Genomic DNA, 18,990 nt, shown 5'->3' on the forward strand with positions numbered 1-18,990 from the left:
ATAACTTTTTGTCCCTTCAAAATAAAAGCTTCATTTTGTTCATTATTTGCATAAAAGAATCAAAGCATCAACTTTTATATTTAAGATTTTTAACGCCCCTATTTGATATACCTTTGTACAGAAAATGCATGAATTTCACTATTATTGGGGGTTCAAATACAGTTCATACTACAGAGGAAAAAAACCTTATTCATCCCCACATCCTGTTCAGGGCTGCTAAGTATAGATCAATTTCGAAGAAGGCCAATAGGCGTCATCAATGAAGTGACAACTCCCAACAGGTATGTTCCCCTACCGGATGAGAAGCACCTGCGACAATAAAGGCGCCGGAGGAGCGCGCCAACTCCTCAGCTGAGCGTCAGGGCTGTCTCCAAGAACAAGGGCTTCTTTGGGCCTTCATTCTGTTTTTATCTTAACTGTTGGACACAGAGCAGACACCCTGGGTCCTCTCCGTGAAAGGTGAGTGCCTGATAACTAACTTCACATCGGATAACTGAGGATGGGAATATTAAAACGCGTCTGTGCGTAATGTTTTTTTTTCTCCTTTTTTGACGCTCAGCCTGATTAGATTAATGACAACTGGTGGTTCTTATCATAAAACTTATCATTTCAGCAAACTAAAATGATAAAAATGTGTTTTATTACTTTCTTTAAGATAAAAGCAAACAAATTGGCTCCAGCGTGCTGTGCTTGACCAGACATATTTGTGCACATACTAATATAGCTCTCCAGTCAAACCAGTTCCTTTGCTGAACCCATTGTGAGACTTAATTCATAAAGAAGTAACACTGCAAGTTTCAAATCAAGCTTTTCAAGTTCCCCAAAGGAATTCTTGTTTTTATTTAAAAAAAAAAATGTTTTCAGGCCTAAACCTTTTTATAAATAAAGTCTAAGTGTGAGAACTGTCTGAGCTAATCCTGACAGAAAATCTTTGATCTCACTCATTCGTGTGGAAACACTAAAGGACATTCCTGCAGTTTATTGTCTTTCGTTTGGAAAGTAAAACTCTCCATCCTGCATATTGAAAGTGAGATGCTGCATAATTACTTTTCTGTTTTAAAAAGAAAGGATGACTTTTGACTTGATTTGAACATTTTATAAAAAGGTCAAACAGTCTGTTTCTCACTGAGGGGTTTTCAGGTGGCTGTGAACATAACTATTTAGATTATGGTATGATTGATGGCAAAAATACAACAATTTTTGGCCGGCAAACACAGGATATAATTCCAACCTTCCTGTAAACAGTGTAAGCTAAGATCTGGAACATGCTGATTGCAGGTCCACAGTAGTCTGAGTTTAAGAAGAATGTGAAAGTCTCCAAGATACAGACTTCGAAGGGGTGCAGATGATTTTCTTTTATTTGTAACTTTTCCTTGTCTTTTTTTTACCTTTTACCTTCATTTCTTGCTGTTTTCCAAAGTCTTAACCTGCTTGTTTCTAAGCAGCACAGCAGAGCCGATGGACCAGGTGACCAATGGAAGTGATGATGTTGCAGATGAAACAGAATCCCTGGACATCAAATTGAGCTCTGAAGAGGAGGTATCTTTATCAAACTTCAAACACGTCTCAGCTCAATCTAGGCTGTTTCATGATTCTTAATCTTGTGTATGCATTTTCTACCATCTCTTTTGATCCAACTGCGCAGCTCCATTACCATAAAAATGACCATAAATGCATCATTTTTAATGCCCTTGAGATAAGGCCAGGAAAGGATTCTCCATCTAAATGTAGTTAGCTGCTTTTTATTCTGTAAAAATATAAATGTGGTCATTTTACATTTGTTTGATCACTAAAATAGAAATTTAGATTATTCTCGTTTCTAAATCATTAACTTCAAGTCAGTTTATCATTTTCAATAAACTTTTTTTTTATTCAGGAAAAAACATCTAGAATCACTATAATTGAATGCAGCATCTTTTTCTTTTGTTCTGTTTTTAAACAAAAGACAACAACTGAAAAGCTAATATCTGGCTGTATAATGTCTTCTGGCAGATCCTTGACCCTCAGGGTCTGTTTATTGCAGCACCACAGACTCCTCTGTGGAACTACAAACAGAGGCTGGATGAATTTAAGAAGCTGTTCAGAGAGTTGCCTGAAACAGAGATACTTATAGTTGGTGAGTAGTGAAGCGTATAACTCTGTTCATGTTCAGCCACGAAGTCCTCTCAAAAAAACAAATTCTGGATCCCTCCAAAATGAAGTACTAAATTTATAAAACTAGCAGGATATAAATAAATAAAAACTTTATTTCCTTATTATTTGCATATGTTTATTTTCAGTCAATGCTGTAAACTGAAAGGTGCTGAATCACATTTCTGTGTGGAGGAGTTACCTGCTTTGTGTTTCTTGATAGACTATCCCTGCGCTCTCCAGAGGGACATCCTCCTGCAGGGACGCCTCTACCTCTCAGAGAACTGGATCTGTTTCCACAGCAATGTGTTTCGAGGCACAAAGGTAACGAATGTGTGTGGAAGGAAGGCACAGAGGAGGAGCAGTACACTGTGGAATCCCACGTAGATGCACATCAACTCACAAAAACAATGTGGGACACATATATGGGACAGCATTGAAAGTTAGTTTTTCAGCTGTTGAGTATTTTGCTACAGATATTGATATAATCCGATTCATTTCCAAATCCCAATGATTTAAAAAAAAAAGAATTCCAGTGTAAAGCAAATAATTTTTACATTTTTATCTGTTTTCAGATAATGCTGACTCTCAAAGACGTCATAACCATGAGCCGAGAGAAAACGGCTCGACTGATCCCCAATGCTATACAGATCTGCACAAGCACTGAAAAGGTATCTGGGCTTAAAAAGGAGAAATCCATCAGAATTTTTCTTTTTTGTGTGTTTAATCAACACAGAATCACAAATGTATTCCTCTTTTCTTTGCATCCCTCAGTTCTTCTTCACTTCCTTCTCTGCGAGAGAAAAAAGTTACATGGATGTCTTCCGGATGTGGCAAAACACGCTGATGGACAATGTAAGGCCCTACAGTAGTTTGTGGTTGAAAAAAAAAAAAGTATTTTTGAGGGGTAAAGATCACGCTGTTGGGGCTTGTTTACTTTTCTACAACATGTTTGAAATAATTACCTTGAGTGTGTTGGATTGAAGTTAAAAATAAACCTGCTGGATTTTTGCTTTCACCTTTTACACAGTTAAGTCCAAAAGAAAAGTCCAGATACACTAAATGTTTCTAATAATAAAAACAACGTATCTGTCCGAGGTAACTTGTTGACTTTGATTTAAACAGACGAGTTGTGGTTTCTGTAAATGTGCGTAAATGACAGTTAAATAACAGTTAAATCACTGAAAAGCAGAGTTAAAACACAAACCCAGAGTGTGTCACAGAGAAAACCAAGTTGAAATAATTTGCAGGAAAATTTTGGTGATTATTAACAGTAGAAAGATTAAATGTTAAACGTCTGGGCAATCTATCAGCTGTGGAAAGTGAAAAACTTGATCCATAAACACCAAAGGGACCAGTTGATCCCTAAAGAGACTGTTCTGTCTGCATGAGGAAGCTGAGTGAGCTTCTCTCTAACTACCTTTATCACAATCTGCCATGATCCAGTTTATGCCCTTCTCACTGCATAAACAACAGTTACCTTTGAAGTAATTATTAATATAATCTAAATACCTTTGGCAATAAAAAAACGTATGTAATAATGTTTAACATTGTGTAGCACTTGTGTCAAACTTAACCAGCAAAAGCTACACAAAGTTACTAGGTTCTATTTATGAAGAGAAGAAAAAACAACAATGTGTTTAAATAACAGAGGGCAGGTTTATTACATTACCTTTCACAACACAAAATAGAAAAACAACATAAACAATAATTTGTTCCTAAAACTGAATTCTTTTACAAAATAAATCAGCTTTATAAAAAATAGTATAAAATAAATTGTCCTTTGTCTCGTTTGTGCACTCAATTTGTTCTCTACCCGGGTAGGATAAATGAATGTGTATAGGAATATTCCTTATCTCTTGTCCTGTCAGATTGGGTTAAATCCTGTTGATGGGAATCAGTAACAGCTGGCCACACTGTACGTCAATCTTCAACAGGATACTCTCGTTCTACGCCTGGCTCGCCATCCACTTCCAACGAAGAATTGTAGTCCGAGCTACAATTGAGGGTCATCAAAACAATTCGGAGTTTCCAAGAATTCTTAAACACGACACGCGTTCACAACGTAGCCGCTCTGAAAATGTTCTTTCGGCACACAACGTAACCGATCTCAAAAAACAAAAAGTAGCTTCTTTTAATTCTTCAACTTATTTTTCTTCTTCCGTCTATAACACTGCCGATCTTTCTCTGCTGGTCACGCAGCTCCTTCTCTGCCTCGTGCTTGCAAGAAAAAAACACGCAGACACAAGATGGCACCCTCCACAGAGCCCTGCATGGTATGCCTGGAGGGCCAAACCATCTCTACCGCAAAGGAAAAATTAACCCTTTAATTGCCAGTAGGAAAATTAAATGCTTTTTCTAAGTGGGTTACACCCTCCCCCCCAAAAAATAACATGAGTCCCATCATGTTACATCGTGTCAATAACTATATCTCATACACTAGATGGTGATCAGTCTCGTGTATAGAATCAAGTGCGCGATTAAAACCTTCCAATAAACTCTGAGCAAAAGAAATCAGAGGCGTTCCAAGCTGCGGATAATGAAACCGACGTGGTGGTCTTTTTAACCGCTCAGACTTTCTTAGTGCTGTGTCATCGTCATTTAATTCCACCGTTTCCTCCCTTTTTTCGGTCTGTGTGACAACAGCTTCATCAACAGGGGGTGTTATATTCTGTCCCTGACTCAGCATATGCTCCACTGCATCTGTCAAACACTCGGTATGGCTGTTATCACTGCCTGGAATTGACTGCGTCTCATCCATGCCAGGGAACTGAGCTGCATTATCAACCTCCTCATTCCGGATATTTTCACAAATGTCATTTCCTGTCTCCCCTTCCAACATTTGCTGAGAATCACTTTCAGGGAGAAGTGAAGGGTTTTCAGGTGTAACCTGGTCACTGGGCATTTGACCTTCTGGAGCACTGGAAAGGACCCCTCCTTGGTTAATGTCATAAACTTTGGTAAAGGTCTCAGTGTTACTCAGCGGCTCACTATGTAGTACTTCATAATCCTCATCAGAATCAGAACATTCTTGTGCAGGATTCTGAGACTGAGTTTGTCTAGTTCTGGGTCGACAGGGAGGTTTTGGTATGTTACCCTCATTTTCGTCCATTTCAGATAAATTTCCACAAGGTAGTAGAAGATCCCTATGAAGGGTTCGAGCTGGAGCATCCCCATTCACTGGCTGAACCATGTACACTGGCAAATCTCCCATTTGCTTCAAAACATGATAGACTGTGGACTCCCACTTATCAGCCAGTTTGTGTTTGCTCCTCAAGCGCAAGTTTCTTACTAGAACTCTGTCCCCCACAGCAAGGGTGGATTCCCTAACACGTTTGTCAAAATGCTGCTTGTTTCTTTTTGCAACTTTCTCTGCGTTTGCAAAGGCATTTTGATAGCTCTCCTCCAGACGAGCTTTCAAGTTCCTGACGTACTGAGAGTGTGTCGGTGCTTGTGCCTCTTTGACTGGCAAGTTGAATGCAAGGTCAACAGGTAGTCTGGGTTGCCTGCCAAACATTAGCTCATAAGGACTGAATCCAGTGACTTCATTTTTCGTACAATTGTACGCATGAGCGAGAGTTTTGACGTAATCACGCCAGTGAGTTTTCTGCTCATTTGTCAACGTACCCAACATACTAAGAAGTGTGCGATTAAATCGCTCCACTGGATTACCTCTGGGATGATATGGACTTGTCCTTACTTTCCTGATACCAGTCAAACAACATAGTTCCTTAATCACCCGAGATTCAAAATCTCTACCTTGATCGCTATGGAGCCGCTCAGGAAACCCATAGTGCACAAGGAACTGTTCCCAAAGACATTTTGCAACTGTGGTTGCCTTTTGATTTCGCGTAGGCAAGGCCACTGCATATTTTGTGAAGTGGTCTGTTATTACCAAAATGTCCTTAGTATTTTTACTGTCAGGTTCCAATGATAAAAAATCCATACAAACCAATTCCATTGGTCGTGTTGTCCTGATATTGACAAGAGGTGCCGCCTTTTCAGGCGGGGACTTCCTTCTGACACATCGTCCACAGTTTTTTATCTTTGCTTCAACATCTGCAGCCATTTTTGGCCAATAAAATCTAGTTCTTACTAGATCTTGGGTCCGTTCTAAACCCATGTGTCCCATGTCATCATGGAGGCACCTGAGAACATCAGACCTCAAAGCCATTGGAAGTACAAGCTGATAAGTGGTCACCGTATCGCACTGCCTCCTTCTATACAGCAAACCATCTCTCAACTCAAGACGCTTCCACTCCTTCAGCATCAGTTTCATGCCAGGGGATCCATCTGTGATGTCACGAGGCACATTCACGCCTGCTTTTATCAACTGCATCACTTGACTGATGTCTGGATCCCTCTCTTGATGGGTTCTAATATCAGTGTCAGAAAAAATTGGAATTGCAATCTGAGCCAACAAATCATCATCACAAACATACCCATCTGGTACAGCGTCTGCATGTACTGCAAGAGACTCAACCAATGTGATAGAAGGTAAGTAGTCCTTGGTTACACTTAAAAGATGTTTGTAGCACACAGCAGCCACTCCATCAGGACTCAGTTCATGTTCTTCTTGCTCGCATGGTGATGGAGACAACAAATGGGAAGTGAACTGTTTTATGTGTTCTTCTTCCTCTTTTGAAGCAGGATCATCAGAAAGGCTATGATGAGGCCGACGAGAGAGCCCATCTGCATCTTGATTAGCCTTTCCAGCCCTGTATTTAAGATGAAAGTCAAAAGTAGAAAGAGCTGCCAACCACCGATAACTGGCTGCGTCTAACTTGGCAGAAGTGAGAATATAAGTTAAAGGGTTGTTGTCAGTTACCACCTGGAATGTATTGCCATAAAGATAGTCATGGAATTTTTCAACAATGGACCATTTCAGGGCCAAAAATTCCAGTTTGTGAGCTGGATATCTAGCCTCGCTTGGAGAAAGTCCTCTACTGGCATAAGCAATCACTTGCATTTTGCCATTTTGTTCCTGATACAAAGCAGCACCCAAGCCAGTGGTGCTAGCATCAGTGTGGAGAACATAGGGGAGTTTAGGGTTTGCAAACCCCAGTATCGGAGCAGAGGTCAATCTCTCTTTTATGCACTCAAAAGCTTCCTGACAAGAACCTGTCCATCGGTCTGCAAAAGGCTCTTTTGGATTTCGATATACTCTCTGGCAGGTGGTTCCTTTTTGTCCCTTCCGTAATGGAGGGTAACCTGCTGTTAGTTCATTCAAAGGTTTGACGATTTTGGAATAATCTTTTACAAAACGGCGATAGTAGCCTGCAAAGCCTAGAAAGGACTTCAACTGTTTTAGAGTTTGTGGTACTGGCCAAGTTTTTATAGCAGCAATCTTCTCAGGATCTGTCTCTACTCCATTTCTTGAGACAATATGTCCCAAGTATCGTACTGATGTTTGGAAGAACTTACATTTTTGTGGAGAAAGTTTCAGACCATTTTCTCTCAAGCGTTGGAGAACATGCTCGAGCCGCTTCTCATGCTCCTCCAAGGAATCAGAGAAGACAATCAAATCATCAAGGAAAACCAGAACTTCTTCCAAGTTGATGTCACCCATGCACCGCTCCATTAACCGCTGAAATGTACTTGGTGCATTTGTTATTCCCTGAGGCATTCGATTGAACTCCCAAAACCCTAAAGGGCAGACAAAAGCTGTTTTGGCCTTGTCACTCTCCTCCATTTCAATTTGGTAGTATCCGGACTTCAGGTCCATGACAGAAAACCATTTTGAACCGGACAGAGCTGAAAAACTTTCTTCAAGATTTGGCAATGCGTAGGCATCTTTAATTGTCTGCGCATTAAGTTTCCTATAATCAACACAAAGGCGAACATCGCCATTTTTTTTCTTCACAACAACAATAGGCGATGAATAAGGAGATTGCGACTCTCTAATCACACCAGCTTCCAATAGAGTTTCAAGATGTTTTCTTACTGCCTCATAATCACTGGGATGTATAGGCCTGGGTCTATGTTTAAATGGAGTCTCCTCTTTGAGCCTTATCTGATGTTTGACCTTTGTGGCATGGCCAAAATCAAGGTCATGGCTTGCAAAGACATCAGTGTATGCACTGAGTTTTTCTGTAACCCTTTCTTTCCATTCCTCAGACAAGGGTGAATCACTGAAATCAAATCTCAACTGGTTGTCTCCAAGCTGTGTAGAAGACAGAGATGAAATTCTGGAACAAACAGCAGAAGCAGATCCTCCAGTATCTGAGACTTGAGGGTCAAAAACTTGGTCAACAACATGTAGCTCAGCAAGAGCGCAATGTTTTGGAAATGTTACATCATGGTTAGTCTCATTTCTGATCCACACAGGAACCTTCTGTGGATTATGAAGTGGTACTGTGATTAGACAACAATCAACAAAGGTTCCCCCAGGTAAAATGGCTGTACTTGGTTGCTCGACAACAGCCATGTTGCCACTTACAGTAGCTTTGGCATTGAAATAGCCTTCCAGACAAACTTTTGATTTAGCTGGAATGACTTGTGATGCATTGCCTCTTAATGTTACAAGACCAATATTACCAGAATGATTTACCCTGTCTCGAAGTGCAAGAGTGCTCAAAATCTGCCTATAGCCATAGACAGTAGAAATGTCATATATAGCTTTGCTATGACAGTGCTCTTGGTACAATACATCAAGTGTGTTTGTACCAATTAAAACTGGCAAGTCTGTGCTGGATCTCAAATCAGGAACAACTAGTGCCAAGGTAGAAACATCAGGCTGTGTGGCAATGAAGTCCTTTGGGAAACAAATGTTAACTTTAACAAAGCCCAAATATGGAACAGCTTGTCCATTAGCACCTTCAACATCAAGAGAGTCAATGGGTTCAATGGGCTGATCTGACAAGTTCTCATTATAGAATGAGGCTGATATAGTAGTCACTTGGGACCCAGTGTCCAACAATGAGTTGCAGTTCACACCTCCTACAGTGACATTGGCTGTGCATTTTCTACCAACTAAACCTCTGGGTATTTTAAACTGATGCTTTGGTTTGGATGCATGACTCGTCATATTCAAGGCAGCTTTGTTTTTGGGACTCTCAACCACATCAGCTCCAATTTGCCCCACAACTGGAACTGAGATTAGTTTAAATCAAATTTATTTTGTTCATCCCAGAGTTTTTGTTTTTCCTTTAATTGCTTTCTCTTAGCATCAACAACTTGCGGGTTGGGGTCGTTGGAGCATGATGGAGCTATGTGTCCATCTTCCCCGCATCTAAAACAGTATCCAGCACGTGGTTTTTTACTACTGTTGCCAAAGTTGGTACTGAACTGTGGAAGGTTATCTGCACTCTCTTTCATCACACTTTTCTTTGCAGTTACTGCTTTAGTGTGTTGTTTTTTGTTTAAAGGCTCATTCATACTGGCCTTTAAGGAGCTTAGCTGCGCTTGAAGCTCTGCAATTTGCTTTTGTAACTTTTTTGTTACAGCTGGAGATGGATCATCAGATGATGATGATGCGGTTGCCCCTGTACCTGAGTACACATTCTGTGGGTGAGACTGAACTTTTAGCTTTGAGAGCCCAAGGTGCTGCTTCATCCGGCTGGACTTTGCAGATTGTTTATCCTCCTCCGTGCGCAATAAAAGTAGCAGCTCAGAAAACTGTGGTGGGTTAAGTTTCTTTTGTTCCAGTTGGAGGCTTGTAATTAAGCCATTATCCCAACATCCCCTGCAGAACTGTTTTAACAGTTGGCGATCAGAGTCACTAGAAGAAATGCCGCCACCTTTCACGATTTTACTCAGGGTTGCTTGAAGACGATGCAAATATATAGACGGCTTTTCACCAGCGTCTTGATTGGTGTTAAGAAACTTTGCAAAAAGCTCATCAACATCATCAACAGTGCCATAAGCTGAATCAAGAAGGCTCAAAAAATCTTGTGGCCTGGACAGAGGCCCAAGCTGTTTCACAATGCCACCAGCAGGGGGCAGGAGACTTTCTATAATTTTTCTGACAAGTTGCTTCTCAGAAATAGTTGGATCAGCAAGGTAAAATTCAACATGACCACGCCAAGTGTCATAATCAACTTCTAAATTAGGGCATGGAACCCTTCCAGAAAATGGCCTGAGTTTAGAAGACCCGTGAGGTGACTGTGGTATCTCGCTGCCTTTCACAACATGTTCAACCACAAGCCTCTGAACCTCAGGTGGACTGATCTGTTCGGATGTCAAAGCATAGGTAGGTTTCTCAGTGGAAGATGAAGCTTTAAAGTCAAGGTCTGCAATGACTGATTGTACATTGCGAAGGTTGGCTCCGATGGGATCAGCCGTCTGACTGGTCTGAGCAAGATTTGAGTCTACAATGGCGACATCATTGCCAGAGTCAGGAGAAAGGCTTTGAGATTCTGTGGGTTGAACAACAGAACCCAAGCTTTTCCCATTCGCAGATTTCTGGATTTTAGCAAGCTCTTCCAGCAATATTCGCTCATATTCTGTGCCACTCGTCTTTGCAACTCCCTTAAGATCTGCCAAATATGACTGAGTCAGATCAGAAGTTAGCTTGGTACTGTACAAGGTGGACAAAAGTTGAATACCATGAGAGACGTCTGGGTCAGAAGTGGGTCGCTGGCATGGTAACCTCTCTTGAAGTGCTTCAACAGCATGACCTGATTGAAACTCAACTATAGCAGTATTCTTAAAATCGGGGTCAGAACTACTAAGCTTCACTACTCTTGAAATTGGACCATACATCTGCAAAAACTCGATTACCTCATTGTCTGTCACTGCACCTGTTAATCCACTAACAAGCAGTGAGTTTGGTACTTTTACATTTTCAGCTGCTACAACCTCCATTGTGCAAGCAGGAATATCAGAAAAATTAAGGTTCTGTAATAAAACTGCCCAACTGTATTTGGATTTAACTCTAAAGATTTAAACACTTAAATCTCTCCTGGCTGGCTCGCCAAGTTTTATGTAGCACTTGTGTCAAACTTAACCAGCAAAAGCTACACAAAGTTACTAGGTTCTATTTATGAAGAGAAGAAAAAACAACAATGTGTTTAAATAACAGAGGGCAGGTTTATTACATTACCTTTCACAACACAAAATAGAAAAACAACATAAACAATAATTTGTTCCTAAAACTGAATTCTTTTACAAAATAAATCAGCTTTATAAAAAATAGTATAAAATAAATTGTCCTTTGTCTCGTTTGTGCACTCAATTTGTTCTCTACCCGGGTAGGATAAATGAATGTGTATAGGAATATTCCTTATCTCTTGTCCTGTCAGATTGGGTTAAATCCTGTTGATGGGAATCAGTAACAGCTGGCCACACTGTACGTCAATCTTCAACAGGATACTCTCGTTCTACGCCTGGCTCGCCATCCACTTCCAACGAAGAATTGTAGTCCGAGCTACAATTGAGGGTCATCAAAACAATTCGGAGTTTCCAAGAATTCTTAAACACGACACGCGTTCACAACGTAGCCGCTCTGAAAATGTTCTTTCGGCACACAACGTAACCGATCTCAAAAAACAAAAAGTAGCTTCTTTTAATTCTTCAACTTATTTTTCTTCTTCCGTCTATAACACTGCCGATCTTTCTCTGCTGGTCACGCAGCTCCTTCTCTGCCTCGTGCTTGCAAGAAAAAAACACGCAGACACAAGATGGCACCCTCCACAGAGCCCTGCATGGTATGCCTGGAGGGCCAAACCATCTCTACCGCAAAGGAAAAATTAACCCTTTAATTGCCAGTAGGAAAATTAAATGCTTTTTCTAAGTGGGTTACAATTGCATTTTATAGCATCTTTGAAATGATATGTAAATAAAGAGAAAGCAGGTGAAGGTTTTATACGTGCAATAGGATTGGTTTTATATGAAAAATATTTTTATTTTTGTCAGATAATCAAAATTATACAGCTTTAAAAAAAAACAACAATTTTTAAACAGGCCATCAAAAAAATCCTAAGACATGAAAATGGAAAATGGATATTAAAGGAAACTATAACCAGCAGCCTTGCTTTCTATTGGCAGCCATATGGAGTTTAACACCCGAATAACCAAATCTCTGGCCTGGTTTTGACAGGCTGGCGCCGCAGCAGCGCCCTCACAGGTGTGTGTCTGCTGGGACCTTCTGCAGTAAACACCTGTGGAAAACAAAAGTTCATTGACCCCCTGCAGGAGGGGCTCTGACGCCTCATTTGCGTAAACGTCGTGCCTCCGAGTAGCCGCGCAGGGCGCACTTTACGCGCAGCTGGTGTTGGAGCGGAAACGGTCTCCAGAGCTGTTTATGGACCGTAATTTAGACAGGTAGCCTTTGAGCTTTTGAATATTAATCTTCGATGTTGAAACCTGGGCGGTTCTCTATCAAATCCAGGACTTCCGCAGTCAGGGCGCGCTTGGGTAGCAGGTTACCGTGGGACAGGCAGGTAGCGCTCACAGCTGCGGGATATGCGCTCTGACAGGTGAGAATTAAGACTTAAAACTTAACATTTCACGATGAAAAGGGAGCTGAAAACGCTTTTGAATTTCACTTTAGTAAAAAAAAGAACTTGTTGTCCTCAAGTTAACATTTCTGCTTTCTCCACCTTATCTGTGTGCTCTGTTTGATATAACCAGTTGTACAGAGAAGCTTCTGGTTTCTGGTTGTTTTCCTTGCAAGATTTTGTCAGAGGTCACATGCTTCTGTGTTGTGAAAGAGGAAACAATTTTGGTTTGTCATAAAAAAACGTACATCTGAGGCTTTCATGTTGTCTTACACCCCTAGCCTCTTACCAGTGCAGAGCTGTGGCAGATGGTTAAACAGCACTACGGCCAGGATCTTGGTCTGAGCCTCGAAGAGATGGAAAGTTTACAGCTGTCAGCAGAAACAAGCATGCAGACCAGGTAAAAAATGTACTCTACTGAACTCCAATTTTGAGTTTATTGCTTTGTTTTAATTCACCCCCGCCTTCCACAGCCTCAACCTTCCACAGAAACCTGCCACTAATGAAGTCGTTGGGAAATTGGAGCGCCCCCACTCCCTTCGCCTTTCTGGAGTGGAACTTGCGCCTTTGCAGAGTTCCACACCTCAAGGAGAGGAAATGCCCTCCCAGTTAAGCTCACCAGGCTCTAACAAGGTACCAACAGTTGACTTTTACTTATTTTTTTATTTTTGTACATGGGGATAAACTCTTTGTGTCATATTTCCTTCAGGAAGAGTCCCGAAGTACGCCTACTCAGCAGCGCAGTCCGGCTTTATCCCTGAAGCGTCACGTTCCAGAACGTCTCTCCAAATGCTCCTCAAACTCTCTGGATCTTAACGCCAACAAGAATTCCGCATTAGACCAAAGTGGATCTGAGAGCGTTGAAGAAGGTGACGTCCAACCTCCACTTCCTCTGTCAGATTTGACTTCTTGGTTTAACCGTTTGTTCTTCTTGCTCCAGAGGAGCGGATGAGCTTTTCCCAGGTTCCAGGTCGACTTTATCTCAACAAGGTTTTTCACATCAGTGCAGACAAAATGTTTGAGCTGCTTTTCACAGACTCCGCCTTCACTCGCAGGTTTAAAGACATTCGTAAGATATCAAGTAAGGCACTTTATTTATTTTCCTCACTTCTCTGAGAAACTCGCTCAAACACTCCATTAAGAGAAAGTTCTACCCACTTTTAGATGCCAGTTCTACCCCCTGGCAGAAAGAGCCGTCTGGAAATTTAAGGCGGTCTCTGAACTACACCATAACAATCACTAATCCTCTGGTTGGAAAGTCATCCACTGCAACAGAAAACCAGGTGTGTTTACATTTGTGTGAAGGGTGGCTTTTGCACTTGATTGGATGAGTAAACTGTGAATTATAGCTTCTTGCTTATTTTCTCTTCTATTCTCAGACGCTTTACAAAGAGTCCAGGGAAGGTCAGTATTACCTGGTGGACTCGGATGTCTACACCCATGATGTTCCTTATCACGATTACTTTTACACATCAAACCGGTACTATATAATAAGTCACTCAAAGCGAAAGTGTCGACTGAGGTAAAGTATAACTTAATTACTATTATTTTTTTACTTTTAACTATAGAGAATAAAACTTCAAATTCCCTGTTAGAGTCCACTCTGATGTGAAGTACAGGAGGCAGCCTTGGGGCTTGGTCAAGTCTTTCATCACCAAAAACTCCTGGAGTGGTATTGAAGACTATTTCAAGCATTTGGGTAGGAAGACACAATTATTTTCATTAAAAAAGAACTGTTCTCTCTTTTCTCCTCAAGCTGGGATTGATCTTGTTATAATCTGATCAGATACCAGTCGGTTCCTCTAAAGTCCCCTATCACATCACAGATGAGTCACATTACTGCTGCGTCAGCAAGCTAGGGCACCAGGCAATATTGCTCTTATCAACTGCTTTGAGAGCACACAATTAAATCCTTATTCATTGTTTAATAAAGAAAAACAATTTGTTTTGGTGGCAAACACTTAAATGTGAGGTTTACATGTCTGTTACTTTAGTTTGACTTGGTTGGATCTTAAAATTAAATGTTTTTCAACAGGTTCCAAATCTGAACTGTTTGACCTAAATTGATAAAAATGAAGCAAAGATGTGTTAATCTGACACTGATAACTTTTCACAGTAATCTGAGATGTAGTGCTTCTAAATAACCCACTGTCCTAACTTTTATCAGTATTTTAAACATTTTTCTTGGGACAAATGAACTAGTGTAAAACAAAGAAAAGATGTGGAAACTGACTGTATAGATCAAAATAAAAGCATCACCCAGCTGTGATGAGAAGCTCTATTTTGATTTTACTATGATTTATAACAACTTGTACTCTCAATTATTTAAAGTATTTTCGTACAAGTATCTTAATTATTCTGGACTGTGGCCTTTGTGTTACTTTTGCACGAAAGGTGGGTTGTAAATGGAATATACTTGTATAGCGCTTTACTACCTAGAACAGGGGTTCTCAAAGTTTTTGTAGCGGAGGGCCAAATTAAGAACTCGACATTAGACTGGGGGCCAATTATGGTGGAAAAAAAAAGGCTAAACAGAAAAAGTTGTTTTTAATTACCAAGTGTCTTTTGTACAATTAACCAGGGCCTCTAGATGTTTTCCCGGAGGTTGCTGTCCAGAACTTCTACTCGTCTAGTAATTGTATCATTTGATAGACTTATTTCTTCAAACTTTTTCCTTTGCTCCAGGCAAACAATGTCAGCGACTTTCAGCATACATTCTTTTTACAAACTCCCCGTCACTGAAGGGCTTGCTTTGCTGGGCATTTGCTGCCATTTCCAAAGCCACAAAGTAGCTTTGGACACAGCTTCACTGGATTTAACCATTTTTGTAAATATTCTCTGCTGTGCAGCATAGCCTCGTAGTTGTTGGAGCTTATTGTTGCGCTCCTCGCAGGTAAATTTGTCATAGTTTTTATGATCGGAACAGTGACGATTTATATTGAATACTTTGAGCATTGCATTTACCTGCTTGTAAAATAGGCACAGGACTTTATCCAGCCCATGAGGTACGACAAATTTGCTCACTTAGCTTGAAAGCGCCTTTTCTTCTCACCAACACAATGTTTTCCCTCAAAGGAACCTGCTCTGGCTCTCTTTTATTGAGGGCCACAAAAAATCTTCCTGCGGTCCGCCATTGGCCCCTGGGCCGCACTTTGAGAACCCCTGATCCAGAAAGTCCAAACCACAATACAGTCACATTCCCATTCACTCGCTCATTGTGGCGCCGCTGTTGAATACTGGGACCTATGACCATCCTGAGCAATGTGGGGTTCTGTGTCTTGCACTACAAACCAAACCTGCAATCTTCCGATCAGAGGACAAAGAAAAATCCAAAATAAATTGTGAACCTAACATATCAGAGCACTTTGCATTGCCTGAATGTTAGATAGATAGATAGAAATAAAAAAAAGTATCTATATAGATATATATTATATAGATAGATGTATAAATATTAGAGAAATATATTGATTATTGAGGAAATGTTTGAACTTTAATGTTGCTATGGCAATGCAGAAGCAGAACTGCTAGAGGAGGAAGCGGAGCTAAACCAGCCAAATGGAGAGGCTGGGATGATGGGTGGACTACGCAGGAGGAGGCGAACCTACAGCCGGACTCTGCCGGAGCACATGAAGTCCAACAAGCCGTATGGGCAGGACTCTGACATGCATCGAGATGGCAATATAGGTAACAAAATATTGTAACATTCTTCAGTAATTCTTCAGTAGCATGATGGCTCCATTTAAAAAATAAATAAATAATTAAAAATAAAAAAGACGTGTATTAGTTTATTGCCATTTGTACATATTAAGCACGTTGGAATTTTCTTTTGGCAGCTCCTGAGTCATGACGATGACATGCAAGAAAAACAATGACTTAAAAAGAAAAGAAAGTTTGCTAATTTATAAAAAGTTGGATTATTAATTTGTAAAGAAGAGTCATGTTGTAAATCACAACTTTACAATAAGCAATAAAACCAAACGTCGCCATCTTACTTTCCCCAAATCCAATTTACTAGAATTTAAAAACTGACATTAACAGATTTGCTTTTACTTGAGATTTTGCAAAGTCATTTTATGGAGAAGTTAAAAGTTGCATTGTCAAAAGATGTTTTTTGTTTTCTGTCATTGTTTACTTGAATATAATTGTCTTTTCTTTTTAAAAGGCTCCACAGACTCGTACAGAGTGAACACCACTATGATCGTTGCTGGCATGAGTCTGATGTGAGTTAAATAAACGTAGTTTCTTTTTTTTTTTTTTTTTTTAAATTGATCCTTTTCTCACCAAAGTCAAACATTTTAAAAACATCAATGTTCTTCTGAGTTACTGCCTTTTTTTGTGGTGCTGATTCTAAGCTTTTTTCGTCTCAGTTTGCTGATTTTGACATTGCTGAATCTGGGCCTGCTTTTGAAACTTTGGGCCATGGAGGATGTGGCTAACCGCATGTACCTAACCACTAAACACCGACTTAGGGAGAGGAGTGAAGCCAGGTAAGACGACTCATGGAATGTACTGAGCTCTGTTTTGCCAATTGTCTATCTTTAAAGGTAGTCTTTTTGTGAGGAGAGAAGAGAAAGATGGTTTTTGTAACATTTTTTTTGTGTCATTTGAAAGCAGCATCATATGCCTCCTTGCAATTTCTTCTCTTTTAGCAAAACCGCTAAACATGTTGGAACTAATGGCCTGAATAAGCTTGTTTTCTCCATTTACAGTTTTGCACCTGAATATGGTTCCAAACCGGGATCAGGATACAGGAACAATGAAGAAATGAGCCTACTGAAAACAGTACTGCAGGACTCCATTAACCTTTTAGAACAGGTGGGATAGTTAAACTGGGAAAAACATCATGTCTGATTATACAAACTATTTTGGGAAGCCTATAGAAATTACCCTTTCAATTTTTTTTATGTTGCGTAATAGATTTATGCTAACTGCAATAAGTTTTTCTTAAACACAAAGTAAATAAATGATGTATAATTATAAGTTAATTAACAAACTTTCATCTGTAAATCATCTTACTCTTTCACAACCAGTTTTACAGTCAGTTTAGTTTTTTTTAAATCTCTAACCTTTTTTTCCTTCATTGTAGGACTATTGTGTAAGTAATCAAAAGAGGACGAAAGAAATTTAAAATTATTTTGATGATAAGCTTGTTAAGGAAAGCTTCATAAATCACAATGATGGAGATATGTATATTTTAAAAGCCTAAAATTATGCTCAAGCAGCTGTTGTTTTTTTTTTTCTCCACAGCTGCGTGCTTCTTTGATAATGCTTCAACGCAACTTTCCTTTGACCAACTTAACGGAAGCATCGCAGTAATACAGGATTAGGACTGCGAGTGTCCATGGAGACAACAGAAGCTCCAAAGCATCAAAATGTCTCCGGGGGAAACTTGTATCCACAGGATGCTGCCTTGTATCCAGGGGTTACGGGTCAGGTGCCAAAGCAGGCACTGATTGGACTTATGGTGCTGTTTTCACCTCCTGAATACTGTTTCTTTTTAAAGCTTTTTTAAAATGTACCTCACTAAAAGTTTAATATATGGTCAACATAAATTATTTTAAATATAATTCTTTTTAATTTGGTGTTTCAATTGATATTTAAAGTGATCTTTTGGGGTATTTTTATTTTTACAAATGGTTTGTGAGCAAGGCTGATTTTTATTTTTTTTAACCTGAGGAATTGCAATGTTTATTATGAAAATCAGACACAAATGTGAAATTGTATCTTTTTAATTGCAGTCCTAAAAATCCTCTTGGCATTTTTTTCAGGCTCACAGAAAAAATGCACGTTATTTTTTAATATTAGTCTTTATGATTGTTAGAAACACTTCTTGTGTCAAAGATGAAGGGCTAGTTTTTCCACCCTTGTGCTGTTTTACTGCAAACATTTTTGGGTTTGAGACACTAGTTTTATTTTTTGCAGCCATTAGTTATGGCTAAATACTACAGAGTTTTTAAGTCTTGTGAACTTTGCAAATTTGTATTTTATTTTTTATGAAACAATAGTTAACATATTGCACATCTTTATTTAGCAGACGTTTCTTCCCATTCTATATACATAAAAACCCTGTTATCCTCTCATTTGGTATGTCTTATCTTAATAAACACAATATTTCTGACCAGACATTGCATTCTTTTTTTAATACATTTTTTCCCCACATTTTTAGCCTTCAGTATGTATTTAAGCACAATATTTGGTATTGACAAACTATTACTCCTGTCTTTTATTGCTGGTCAAAGTACCAAAATGCTCTCTTGGCTGAAAAGATGAAATTGCAGAAACAGCTCAGGCCTGGATTTAGTCAGCCCCACTACAGGCAGCTCAGAGTTTGGGATAACATATCCCTCTGAACCCCTAACCTGCACAGAAAACTATGCTATCATGTTATTTATCTATTTATATATCTATCTTCTCCTTTGAT

General features: G+C 39.7%; 1 protein-coding gene across 3 annotated transcripts; it reads left to right on the forward strand.

The window, feature by feature from the left end:
- Positions 1–273: 273 nt before the first annotated feature.
- gramd1c (GRAM domain containing 1c) lies at positions 274–18,692 on the forward strand. 3 transcript variants are annotated; one of them, XM_078938231.1, is made up of 19 exons: positions 347–459; positions 1,279–1,339; positions 1,446–1,539; positions 1,993–2,116; positions 2,354–2,454; positions 2,706–2,801; positions 2,905–2,985; positions 12,851–12,969; positions 13,043–13,202; positions 13,279–13,438; positions 13,510–13,650; positions 13,734–13,852; positions 13,949–14,091; positions 14,165–14,268; positions 16,083–16,253; positions 16,732–16,789; positions 16,937–17,056; positions 17,279–17,384; positions 17,817–18,692. In XM_078938231.1, the coding sequence occupies exons 3-19, from the start codon at positions 1,459–1,461 to the stop codon at positions 17,883–17,885; spliced, it is 1,953 nt and encodes a 650-aa protein (XP_078794357.1). In that variant the 5' UTR covers positions 347–459; positions 1,279–1,339; positions 1,446–1,458; the 3' UTR covers positions 17,886–18,692. The 3 variants fall into 3 exon arrangements, with proteins under 3 accessions (XP_023805980.1, XP_078794358.1, XP_078794357.1); XM_023950212.2 differs by lacking the exon at positions 1,279–1,339 and having other exon boundaries at positions 274–459; XM_078938232.1 differs by lacking the exon at positions 1,279–1,339 and having other exon boundaries at positions 296–459; positions 1,443–1,539.
- The last annotated feature ends 298 nt before the right edge of the window (positions 18,693–18,990 follow it).

Source organism: Oryzias latipes, chromosome 20, assembly GCF_053564925.1.
Source record: "Oryzias latipes strain Hd-rR chromosome 20, Olatipes_Hd-rR_3.1".
Lineage (NCBI taxonomy): Eukaryota > Metazoa > Chordata > Actinopteri > Beloniformes > Adrianichthyidae > Oryzias > Oryzias latipes.